Raw genomic sequence first — 12,478 nt, 5'->3', positions numbered from 1 at the left:
GATGAACTCAGTTACACAGCCAAGGAAAGGTTTTATTGCTACTCTGAAAGTCATGGAAACAAGTAATGATTTATTGATGGTCTGATTCTGCTACTACAGGAGACTCAGGAGAGGAGTGAACAAAAGACAGGATGCTGACTCACGAGCAAAAATCGAGAAAAGATTCAAGCCAGCCTTCAGAGCAGTGGTGATATTCTGGGAGACATTAATGACTGGGAGAAGTATCTGGGGGATTTATCTGTTTGTTTTAACTTATCTACGGTGAGTGTTACTCAGTTGTGGGCTTTTATGTATATTAGGAGCAACATTGTTACTCACAAATCATCAGCTGGAGAGACATTATGTCAGAGGATGAAAACTGACACCCTCAACATTTGGTTCAGCTTCACCGGAAATCTGTTACCTCCCTGGTCTTTTTTGGAATAGTCTGAAGGTTTAAGTTCAGTGTATCAGAGGTATTTGGCTACTCTGCTCTGGCTGACCACTGCGAGCCGTCAAGACCTATTTTTAGACACATGAATAACTAAGGATTTTGGAGTAGATCCTGAAATGTCCTGAGCCTCAACAGGAATGTGGCGGTGGCACTCAAAGGGGCCTGTTTGCCAGTGTTTTATTTGTTCATTAGCTCTGAGCTCTCCATCCCAATGTATGCTGTGAGTCACATCTCCTCTGCCCACAGCCTCCCCGTGGAAGTGGTTCCAGCTCGGTGAGGGGAGGGTGTCTGTGCGTACTTGGGGTTCAGCCAGGGTCCGGGCAGTTCCACCTTCTACTGATGTTTGTGTGGCTGTGAGTGCCCCAGCCCTGGCACAGTCCCCCTGCAGCCCCCTGCCAGGCTGGCAGCTCGGGTCTGTCAGGGAGGTGCTGGGGGACACAGCTGCTGCCCTTCCTTGGCCGGTCGGTGCTGCCACTCTCAGGAGCCCAGGGCTCGGAGCAGTGGCTGGAGCTTGAGCTCAGGCTGTCTTATCTCTTTTTTTTGACTGTGTTCTGTCAGGTGAGACCCCAGGCTCCTCTGCCATTGCTGTGTCCGAGGCTCAAGGGGTCCCTGCCAAGGCACCAGCACAGCTCCAGACCACCAGCAGTGGCATCGGCACGAGCAGTGATGTTGTGGCACATCCCAAGAGAGAAGGGCACTGTGTCACTGTGGCACGTCCTGGGGTGTCACTGTGGCACGTCCTGGGGTGTCACTGTGGCACATCCCAAAGGAGCAGGGTGCCCGGTTTATCAACACCTGGGGCCTCTGGATCAGCTGGAGAACCCTCTGAGACAGGCAGGCACATGCGCACGCTTTTTATAACATATCACGTCCTTCTCTCCTGTAACAGATGACTGACGAGCTCAGATCGGTGCCCAAGTCCGTACGGTGTTTCTCAAACCCTGATTTACATTTTTGATAGCTATTTTTCAAATTCGCTGAGAAACCCCCGTTCACCCGGAGCACTGCCGGGCTCGGCAGTCAGCGAGGGTTGCGTGCCACCGCCGGGGTGAGCGGTTCGGGACGAACCGAGGGGCCCACCCCGGGTCACGGGATCCCCTGGCGGTCTCTCCCCGCCCCGGTCCCGGCAGTCCCGGGGCCTTTTCCCCCTCGGGGCCCTCGGGGCCCTCAGGGCGCCCAGTCCGGGCAGGGCGGGAACGGCGGGCCGCCAGGGGGCGCTGCAGGGCCGTGTGGGCTCCCTCACAGTGGCGGGGTGACACAGCGCCCCCTAGCGGCTCGCGCCGTTCCCGCTCCCCCCGCGCCCTCTCCCGGCTCCCGCCGCCATTCCCGATTCGCCTGTGCCCTCTCCCGGCTCCCGCCGCCGTTCCCGATTCGCCTGTGCCCTCTCCCGGCTCCCGCCGCCATTCCCGATTCGCCTGTGCCCTCTCCCGGCTCCCGCCGCCATTCCCGATTCGCCTGTGCCCTCTCCCGGCTCCCGCCGCCATTCCCGATTCGCCTGTGCCCTCTCCCGGCTCCCGCCGACGTTCCCGCTCCCCCCGTGCCCTCTCTCGGGTCACTTTTTCCATTTAACGACGCTGTGGCACTTCCCGGTGCCTCTCGGTCGGCACTGGTCATCAGATATCGGCACCTCAGCTCTGGGCTTCCCGGCACCGCTTGTGGCCATGAGAGCCGTGTGTATTTTCCTGCTTATTGAACTCAAAACTTCCTCTGGCACAGGAGCAGCCGAGTGAGCTGGAATCTGCAGGGCAAAGCCCACAGGATACATCACGGTTACGGAGTGTTTGAATGGGCAGAGGTGCGGGCACTTTCTCATGTGAGAAGTGGGTTCAACACCTCACAGTCTGGAAGACTGCAAAGCAAACCTCCAGGGATAAAGAAACCACTGGAGACATCAATCCCTGCATTTCACAGACAGGCAGGGGTGAAACAGCTGAGCCAGCACACATGCTTAGAGCCTTGTTTTAATGCAGATCTTACAAAGAATCACAAGACCTTCAGCAATGACAGGATCTCAGTGTGACACATTCCGGCTGAAAACCAGAATCTGCTCTTCCCGGCCTTTGGATTTACAAATGGGATGGGATGCAGCCTCTGCCAGCTGCCACCATCTGGGTCCTCAGCCTTCCCAAAAGGCTGAGCCGCCAGCAGCTCAATCCCCTCCGGGCTCCATCCTGCTCCTGCAATGTCCCTGTACTTGAAGCCTCTCCCCCATCTCTTGTGACAGCTGCCGATGCCCAGCCGCTTGCCCACACACATCCTGGGGGAACGCTTCACACCAGGTCGTGGGGTGAATGTCAATACAAACCCCACTTACTGTTGTCCACATAGTGACAGAGGAATATTAAAAATGGAAATTAATTCAGGATCATTTAAGGGTCAGTGCAGATGCCACAGAAGAGGGTTCTCCATCTGAGAAAGCTGAATTCTGTCCTTCTGTGCCCATCCTTCTTCAGCTGAGCTACCAGGCTCTGTGCAAACAATAGCACTGTGTGAGTTAACACTCCTCTTGTAAAGAATAATCATTAAGAATAAGCAATTCCTGTACCTGAGTCAAGGATCAAAATTTTTTTAAATGGCCAAAGTCCACAGCAGCAGTATAGTGTCAAACCAAGTAACTTGGTTTTACCAGCTTTATAGTTATTCAGTTAGCTAATAATTACTTCACTGGCAAGCTTACCTTCTTCACGATGAGCACTGGACTCGCTGACAATAGCAACAATCCCAAACTGAGTATCAGTTCAGGTGACCCCTCTGGAGTGTTCAACACTGTGTGCTGGGGGGCAGAGCACCCTGTGAGCAAACCCTCAGGTGTCTTCTTACCACAGTTAAAGCCAAACCAAGAGGAACCCTCCATGAAGGGATGTCTTTCCCATTCCTCTGACTTACATATACCTATTCCTATATCTCTCCATTTTTCAAACTAAAGGGATTGGGTCTGGATTTGGAGAGTGCCACAGTGCTTTGGGCAATGTTGAAGTGAACCCAGTGAACAGCTTCTATTTTAATCATCAGAAGTGGCTCCAAAAGCCTGTGAGCCCTCTGTGGAGCTGCAGAAAGCTCATCAGGGCCAGTTAAATGGTCCACAGCTGCAGGTTCATTATTCTGCTTGGAAAGTTTCTTCAAAAGGAGATGTAAGAAACAGCTCTTTAGAGAGGGCAATAAAATATTCCCTTATTTTGGTGTAGTCACCTGATTTTAACACTTTGAATGCTGAAGAGTTATTTTAATGTAGCTGCAGGGGTCTGTATTTGGCATATCGCTGGTTTTCAGTAGATGCTTAGCTGGAAATTGATGTAGCATCCTTGGTGACCAGTTACCTGCTGGAGCTCTTGCAGCCCTACTTGCAGTTTTGCCCAACAGGCCTGGGTCTGGCACAGTTGTAATGCACATGTTGTTAATGAGTAGTTACCCCTTCCAAACAAATCCGACTTCGATGACCAGTTTTCAGAGCTGTAGCAGACTCGCTGTGCAAGGTTCCTGCCCTGTTTTCTTGCAGTCAGGTGAGGGACAGCATGAGTTCCCCAGCAAGAGGAAGGGAGCTAGGGGATGGCTGAGCATCCCAGCAGGAGCACTGGGGAGAAATGCATGAGGAATTATCAGGCTGTGCTTCTCTTTATGGGAGTGTTTTTTGGAGAATAACAATTAAATTCAAGGAGACTGCAAAGTATCCCATGCTCCTGCCTGGGCAGAGGTGCCAGGCAAAAAGCGTTGCTGAGACCAGCCATTGACTGCATGAGCTACAGGGAAGCACAAGGCGATGAAATAGCATTTGCAGTCGGGGCACATCCATGGCTGACTCCCTACCTGGGTAACCACAGCACTCCTTTGTGCAAAGGGCTTTTCGTGCTGAAAGAAGTTAAAACACGTGGAGATAAGAGTTTTGGTCCTGGGTTCATGTCTGCCACAAGCAGCAGCCTATGCTTTCTTGCTAATCCTCTTGTAAGAGAGAATATCATCTCCTTTTCCTAACTCAGAGGTTACGCAAAACCCAGGAGAGAGAGGGTGCTGAACCACTATTTTATTTGACTGTTAGCTCCCAAGGAACATTGGTAGATCAAACCTTACTGCATTACAGCCACACAGATATTTTAACAGAGAGTGTATTAAAGCACGAGCTTTGGTGGGAGGTTGTGTGTAATTGGAGACGTTTGCCAGACTTTTACAAAAACAATCACCTCAAAGAAACAATGGTTTTTAAGGCAGCTCAACATTGCCAGACTGCAGACTCCTACTGAGGAAAGCGCTGCTGCCCAAGGGTCAGCATAGGATGTGTGAGGAGGAAACAATGTCAGCTTTTCATCTGGAAGCAAACCATCCCTTGGAGAGCTGTTGCCAGATGAGAGATGTCTGCCCACTGCCATGGTCAGACGGGCAGCCTGTGGGTTTGACCTTGGCCTGGTCCATCCATCCATTCCCACAAGGCTGAGGGATGCTGAGCTGGCATGCAGAAAGATGAGGGCCAAGAACAGAATCTGATTTTAGCCCAGAGTCAGGAGTTTGCCAGTTCTCTGGGAGTGGGTTGCAATATACATGCAAATTTCATTATTTAATATCACTGATTTTTTTTTCCAGTGTAAAGAGAAGAGTGTTTGAATGAGAATAAATTTTGTTAAGTTACAGTAACAATGTTTATTTGCATTTTTGAGTGGTTTGGTTTTTTAAGGAGAGACATCTTGTTTATAGAAACCTCCAGACAGTAATAGCAGGCAAATGCCATTTGCAGTGTCGTGGATTCCCAGTTTTCCAGACAGTAAAACACCCAGTGTAGGAGTTATGTCTGGTTTGTGATGTAATTTTCTTGTAACACAGAATTAAAGGTTTTAGTACTGCCTTTGTGGTGCCAGCTCCAGGCAGGACTCCACTCCAGTGGAACCAAATTGAATACTCCCCTGGTCAGAACTGATACCTGAGCCTTGGTATTTGCTCTCTGAAGAGATGTTTCTAATTCCATTTCCTCCCCATAGCATATCCTCTGCAGAGTAACTCCTGCAGATGTGAAGGAAAAGAGATCAGAGTGCCCCAGATAGGAGCACAGACTTGAAGCCTTACTGTCATTGCCACTGGGATTTGCAGTGTCCCAAGCCTTGCTAGGTCCCTGTCCCTGTCCCAGAGGCTGTTATCCTCCTCCTTCCCACAATCACTTAGGAAAAAGCAAGATTAGTATTGCTCTTACTTTTTCATTCTCCTTCAGTTTCTTTTTGAAATACAAGTACTTTCTCAGGTTACATATTTTTGTACCCATCAAAGCATCTTGATTTTCAAATTTAAGCAGCCTTTGACGCAGGTTTGCAGCTGTGACATGCTGCCAGTCTGGGTGGAAATGCTCAGCTACAGAGGTGTAGTTTAGACTATTTTTCATGCGAAGACTGAAGCTCATTTCCTTTTCATTGTCTTTTGAAGCTCAACCCTTTACCACCACAAACGCTGAGCCAGGGCAGAATGGACACAAAGAAACTGATTATTCTTTCTGGGAAAGAGGAAAACACAACTTTGTTGGCTTTTTATAGCCATAGGCTGAAGTTAGCCATGTGCTCCCGGTGGGTATCTCTCACTAGTGACCCAAACCCAGCTCTGTAACGCGGTGGCTGGCTCCACTGTGAGCCCCTAGAGCAGCAGCTGCTGGTGCCAGCTGTCAGGCACACACATCCCCAGGAATGCCAGCTATCTCTTGCATTCCAGAAGCACCGTTTTGACCAGGACCAGCAATGCTGGTGTGCCCTGCCGTCAGCCATGTCGTTAGAACACAGGGATCTGTGCTTGAGGCGAGTGCTGTGGCACATTGTCAGGTGCTCAGTTTAACTATTTACATGTTACAGGTTAATCTTCTTCCATCTCCTGCCTTTTGGGTTGAAAACCTGCAGGTTTGTTTTGTTCCATTGTGATGGAACCAACACAATGCTGGGTCCATCTCAGACAGAGGTGGAACCTCCAGTTCCATAGCTGCTGAAAGGTTGCTGCTGCCCACAGGATAATTACAGGACAGGGAGACAGGCCAACCCAGTGGGGAAGGGCTGCCAGGCTGGCAGGGAAGCCACGAAGAACAACAGATCTTGAGGACTGATGAAAAATAAAGTATTATTGAAAGTAAAAATAATTTTGATTTTATGGCAAAGAAATGTCAATTCACCAAGTTAAAGCCCTCACAGCTTTACACCAAGCCACAGTGGGCAGCTGGTGTGTGTATAACCAGCGTAGCTTCCCCATGTTTGAAAGACTTCGTGTGCTGTTAAATAATTCTTTTCATTTTTTCTGACTGTTCCAATGAAAAATTCACTCAACACCCCTCGTTCTGGAGCCCACAAGTGGGCAATTCATCCCTAGAGAATTTTGATACCTGAGAGAAAAAGGTCCTGAATGACACAGTCAAAGGTTGAAGTTTGCATGCTGATGGTCTCCAGAGGCCTTCCCAAATCCGTTTTCCCCATGATTTTGCAATCCCTATGTGATGCTGTCCACGTGTCAGATGAAGGGTTCAGCTTTCTGCCACAATCGGCTGCACGCTGGTTATGTCCGTCTTCACAGAGTGCCTCTTGGAGGGTGTCTGTGCCTTCTGGCATGTGCTGCTTCTTTTGTACCGGCAGTTCTCAGCCTTGGCATGACGGAACAGCGGGGAGATGGGCTGCAGAGCGTGGCCCTGAGCCATGCTCCTGCGCCGGCACATGCACAGCAGAGACCGGAGCTCCGTGCGGAAGCTCTCGTTCAGCCAGCAGTAGATGAAGGGGTTGTAGCAGGTGCTGCTCATGGCAAACCAGTGGAAAGTGAAGTACAGAGCATTGCTGCTGTGGATGGCCCTGCAGGAGATCAGCACCACGTAGCAGTTCAGGGGAAACCAGCAAACGGCAAACACAACCACCACCACCATCAGCATCTTCAGTGTCATCTTCTTCTTCCGCTGATGGGCGTAGTATTGCTCCATGGTGAGGTCTCCAATGGCGTTCCTCAGCCAGAGCTTTTTGGCCACTATGGTGTATGTGATGGAGATCACAAGCAAGGGCAGAACATACAAGAGAACAAATGTAGTCAGGTCCAAATATTTCCAGAAAAGTTCAGCGGGAGGAGGGAAGCTGGGGAGGCAGACCATTCGGATGGTTCTGTTTCTGAAGATCAAAGAGAAAGAACTCTCAATTCCACTACCAGCTGCACACATCTGAGGACAAACACCTCAGACATTCAGACAAGTTTCAGTACAGGTATAAGTAGCAGAACTCATTTGGTGTCATGGGCAGGTGCCACTTTCAATGGAAAATTTTACTCTAGGTTTGACCCATGGCTCCAATGAAAGTTATCTTAAACACAGCCCCAGGAAAAGAAAGAAATCCTCCACATTGCTGTCTGTGTCCTCTGCTGACGAGAAGGCCCTCTCCCCTATGCCTGTCCCAAATAACATGGTTGAATCTCTGAGCCCAAAACAATGAATGAACCAGCACCTGGAAGCAATTCCATCAATTGTCATAGTCCCTTTGTCCTGTTGTCTCTTTGACAGACACAGCACCCATGCGAAGGGAATGAAAACGTCACTGTTTTGCCACCCTTTCTGCTATAATAACATGGATGGAGGATTGTGACCTAGGCTTCTCTGGGGCTTTGCAAACATCATACAACAAAAAATACGTAAATGTCTTACCCAATATAAAACCTTGCAAGAGTCTGATAAATGGCGTGAGGCAGTGAGAAGCAGGTGGCCATAACCCAGATGACGATGATGCAAATCCCTCCTTTCACCATGGACATGCGTGGCTTGAGAGGGTGCATGATCACCTGCAGAGAACAACATCTCCTGAGGATTTACAGCATCTTGGTCACTCTTTGAGCCCCATGTTGCATGTGATATGCAGCAGCAGTTCCACAACTCTCCAGTGTTAAAAGGCAGAGAGATTCAATTCACAGGACTTTGGGGAGCACAAGGGCTGGAGAGTGCATGGAGTTGTGCATATATTGGGTGTTACTGATGGCCCAGAGCCCGAGCAGAGAAACACATTCCATGTGAGCCATCAGCAGGACTCCAGAGACCACAGTGGTGAGATCTCTGCTGAGCTATACACACTGTGGGGGATTACATTAGGCAATGAAGCAATAATTAAAAATAGACCTATCATGTCACCCAGATGATCACTTGGCTGATGAGGTCTTCGGTATTTTATGCATGTTGTTTCTAGTCCCATTATAAATACCTACTTAATCAAGTTGTACAACTCCCCCAGAGTATCTGTCTGCTGTGGTACTTCTCAGGATTAGAAATATTTTTAGAGGCAAATGTTGGTTTCTCTTTTGTCCAGGTCATCTCCTCATTCTGTCTTTATCTCCTTGGGCCATACTAGTTCATTCCAGCCCTGAGGAACCCACTCTACTGAATTTAAGGGCATTTATTGTTTGTGCTTAATTAAACAAACACTTCTTCATACCTAGCCATGCCTTACAATCAACCCAGAATCTACTGATTAAAACGGATCACTGTCAAAGTGCTTTGATTTCAGGAGCTGTAGTATTGCACATAAAATGGGCAGACTATCAAACTTTTTGTGGTAAAAAAAAAAAAAGACAAAAGTAGCCGATCTGCGCTCCGGCAGTCCCTGTGATTCTCTGACACGAGGTGGAGCCAGTTCTTGTTTTCAATTTCATCCAGCCGCAGCATCTATCGCGTGAAGCGGCTTTTCCGTAGCAACTGTTTCAGTGACTCCAGCACCGCCAGAAATCCAGTCTGCCTGAGAGCTCACTTTGCTGGATCTGGCCTCCCAGCACTCAGACCTTATCAGCTAAAGAACAAATTACAAACTGTCTCAGGGAAACCCTTCAGTCTGTATTCATTGCTTGTCCTGAAAGGTTTTCCTGGCTGGTAAGTATCAGGGCTGGAGGAGGAGAGAATTTCTTACCTTGAACTGGATGACTTAACATAGTTCTTACTAGTTTCCAGTCTTAGGCGTGGAATGGGGCAAGCGTCAGAACCGATAGACTCATGAATCTATTTGGAGAGAACGTGTGGGCGGGCTGATGCTTGAATTCAGCACTTCTTCCCACCCTGTCGGTGGGGCTGTGCTCTGAGGCAGGGCTGAGGAGGGCAGGGAGCCCCCGAGCCCAATGGCCCAGGCAGAGCAGGAGTGGACCACGCTGTCTGGCACTGACCACGTGAAGTTTTCAGTATCTCCAAGGACAGAGACTCCCACTAACCACAACCTCTCTGGACACCCTGTTGCAGTATTTCACCACCCTCACTCTAAAAATCAGTGTTTTGTCCACTGACGTGAAACCTAGAGTTCTCCCCTCTGTTGCCTGAGTCTCAAGACAGTGCAGGTTTCCAGGGACTGCGATTTGAGGAGGAAACAGCTATGTATTTAGCACAATATTTTCTAGCAAACATAGGGGTAGTGTCTTCAACATACCTGGTGCCGGTCCAGTGCAATGGCAGCAAGGGTCAGCACGGACACGTGGACAGAGCAGTACTGAACAAACCGGCTGATGTGACACATCAGCTTTCCAAAAACCCAGGTGCTGCTCACAAACCGCACCTGAAGAACAGACAACATCAGAATAAGAGGAGCAGTACCTGAAGATAAGCAAATTGTCTTCTCAGGTGCACACTACAGAAGAAATGCTTTAATATAGATTCCTGAGACTTTGGAGGTGCTTTATCCTCAGTTTTTCCTTGGGAAACAGTGTCTGTGCAAGAAGATCTCAAACTAATGTGAGGTTTACCAGGCAAACCAATGGCTTGAGCTGCACTCTGTGTATGTTGTGCACCTGTGTATATGCGTACATTTACCCTTCTGGAACACATAAAGAAATCTTAGATCTGCTCCTCAATGAGGCTCTTCAGGGCACACTAGGTGCCTCCCAGAAAACATTATACCTTTGGACATGCGGATGCTGAAAGCTGCATGGCCTCCAAACTTAGTGAGAGCAATCCATGAAATCCATCTCACCTGTTCCCAGAGAGGTGCTACTGATGATGGCTTCTCTGCAGAGGAGAATGTGCCAAATTACCTCATTCCCTTGTTATTTCTGACAGTGTAATATTAATTACAAATTAATGTCACTCATTTTGTTGCAGATTAAGCTATTTTGAAGAAAAGTATATTTACTACAAAGCATCTGTCCACAGAAAATTAGTCAAGACTAGCTAATCTGTTTTCAATTAATATAATTAATTTCCCTGCAGGGGCAACTCTTGCAGCACTGTTTCTGAACTGGAGCAGTGTGCTGGATCTCTGGAGCTGATGTAAAGCTCGTTCCTGAGAGAGCTGATAGAAATTTAATTACACATGCCTAGTGTGTGGCTGTTGGTGTGCAAACACACAAGAGGGCACCAGGCTCTCCCTGAACAAATTATGGGATGTAAATCCTATTAGAGCAAGGCAGGGAAATCCCACCAAAAAACAGCATCGGTTTAAGAAAGGGTGAATTCAAATAGCTAATTCAAGACCTGCTTTTGGAAGGCAGAAGAGCACTCAGGGCAGGGATGAAGCAAGAGGATTTTGAACAGGAGTACTGGGTCAAATCCAGGAGCAGAGTCCTGTTTACATGGCATTTATAGTCTGTGACATAGTGGGACAAGAAATTAATCTTTACTTTTCCCCACCCCATTCACTGAATGTTCTATAATATCATATATTTTTAGTCACTGGGGGGGAAAAAAAAAAAAAAAGGAAAAAAAAAAAAAGGATGATTAGCCCTAGGAAGCACTGTCTGTAGTGGTGAGGGAAGGACATGTCACCGACACTCTTCAGAGCAGCCTGAGCACTTCCCTGAGCACAGGGACTGACCTGGTTCATGTTGTTTCCATAGGAAACCAGCCATTAGTTGGATTTTCTCGTGTCAAACTTGTCCCCACTTCGTTCCCCATCTACAGGCAACAAAAGGGCTCCCAGATCTGTGCCTTGCCCAGAGAGATGGAAAGCTGCAGCAGAGTGACCCATGCAATGGACTGCAAGGTGGGGGCATGACCAAGCTCCACTTTCTCAGGGGAGGTTTGGGATGGGGGCCATGACTGCACCCTCTCCAGAAGGCAAAAGGGGAAGGGGAACAAAAGTAAGTCTGGATACCAGCCTGGTCCCCGCCCGTTCAACCCTAGTGCACACAGCTGACAGGCACACACAGACACCGGCAGGCACTGCTGGACGGGGCTCACCAGTGTGAAGGGGGTGTTCAGGGTGGTGATCATCACGTCAGCAACGGCCAGATTTACGATGAAGAGGTTGGTGGCAGAGTGCATCCTCTTGTTCTTGATGACCACGTGGCACACCAGGATGTTGCCGAAGAGAGAGATGCAGATGATCACAGAGTAGGCGACAATCAGCAGCGCCTGCACGGTCCTGCTCTGGGACTCACCCTCGTACTTTGCCCCACTATCAAAGTCCCCCAGGTCCTCCAGATTCAAGTCACTGTGGAAGAAGGACTGGTTAGGGAAGCCGTAGAGTGCAGAGAAGAAGCTGGTCGAGTTGTGGTTCTCCGCTCTCCAGAAGGGCTTGGGCATGTACTGCAAGGGGAACCAGGTGTGCTGTCTCATGGCTGGGGCAGCAGAGCCCTGGTCCAGCCACACGCTCGTCAGTGCCTTCTGGCAGCTCAGCTGCTAAAGCCAGTGGTTGCAGGAGGGAACACACACACTTGCATTTTAAAAATCTGCCCCATGGTTGCAAACTAGAGAAAAGAGTTGATAAATGGATCCTTCTGCCTGTGCTGGGGACACATCAGCTTCACCTCAGAGGCTCCCTGGCAGCTGTCCTTCATAAGTCCTATATGTCCCCCAAAGAGAAGCTGATTCAGAGGCTGAAATATCAGAGATCCCCAAACACTTTCTCTCTGCACCAAGGAACAAATCTCAGTGAATATTTCCTTTTGGGCACTGCTCTTCTTCAATCTGCAACTTATCCATGGAAATCTGCTTTACTGGTTCTCCGCACAGTCCTTAGTCCATCAGGTTTCTGTTTCCCAATAGTTTTCAGAGCTTGTCAGAAACAAAAAAGCAAAGGCTGCCTTTTGCTTTTCCCCCTTCAAGTATCTCTGACTACTCAGTGAAGCAGCTTTGCTCAGCAGCAGAGTGGTCCCTGTGTT

General features: G+C 48.9%; 1 protein-coding gene across 1 annotated transcript; it reads right to left on the bottom strand.

Moving 5' to 3' along the window:
* Positions 1–6,674: 6,674 nt before the first annotated feature.
* LOC120765410 (G-protein coupled receptor 83-like) lies at positions 6,675–11,963 on the bottom strand. Its single transcript, XM_040090252.2, has 4 exons — positions 11,556–11,963; positions 9,811–9,936; positions 8,058–8,191; positions 6,675–7,530 (listed from the first exon to the last, which is right to left on the bottom strand). The coding sequence occupies exons 1-4, from the start codon at positions 11,931–11,933 to the stop codon at positions 6,906–6,908; spliced, it is 1,263 nt and encodes a 420-aa protein (XP_039946186.1). The 5' UTR covers positions 11,934–11,963; the 3' UTR covers positions 6,675–6,905.
* Between the last annotated feature and the right edge of the window lie 515 nt (positions 11,964–12,478).

Source organism: Hirundo rustica, chromosome Z (assembly GCF_015227805.2).
Source record: "Hirundo rustica isolate bHirRus1 chromosome Z, bHirRus1.pri.v3, whole genome shotgun sequence".
In the NCBI taxonomy this organism is placed as follows: Eukaryota; Metazoa; Chordata; class Aves; order Passeriformes; family Hirundinidae; genus Hirundo; species Hirundo rustica.
This window is presented reverse-complemented; position numbering and strand designations above follow the sequence as displayed.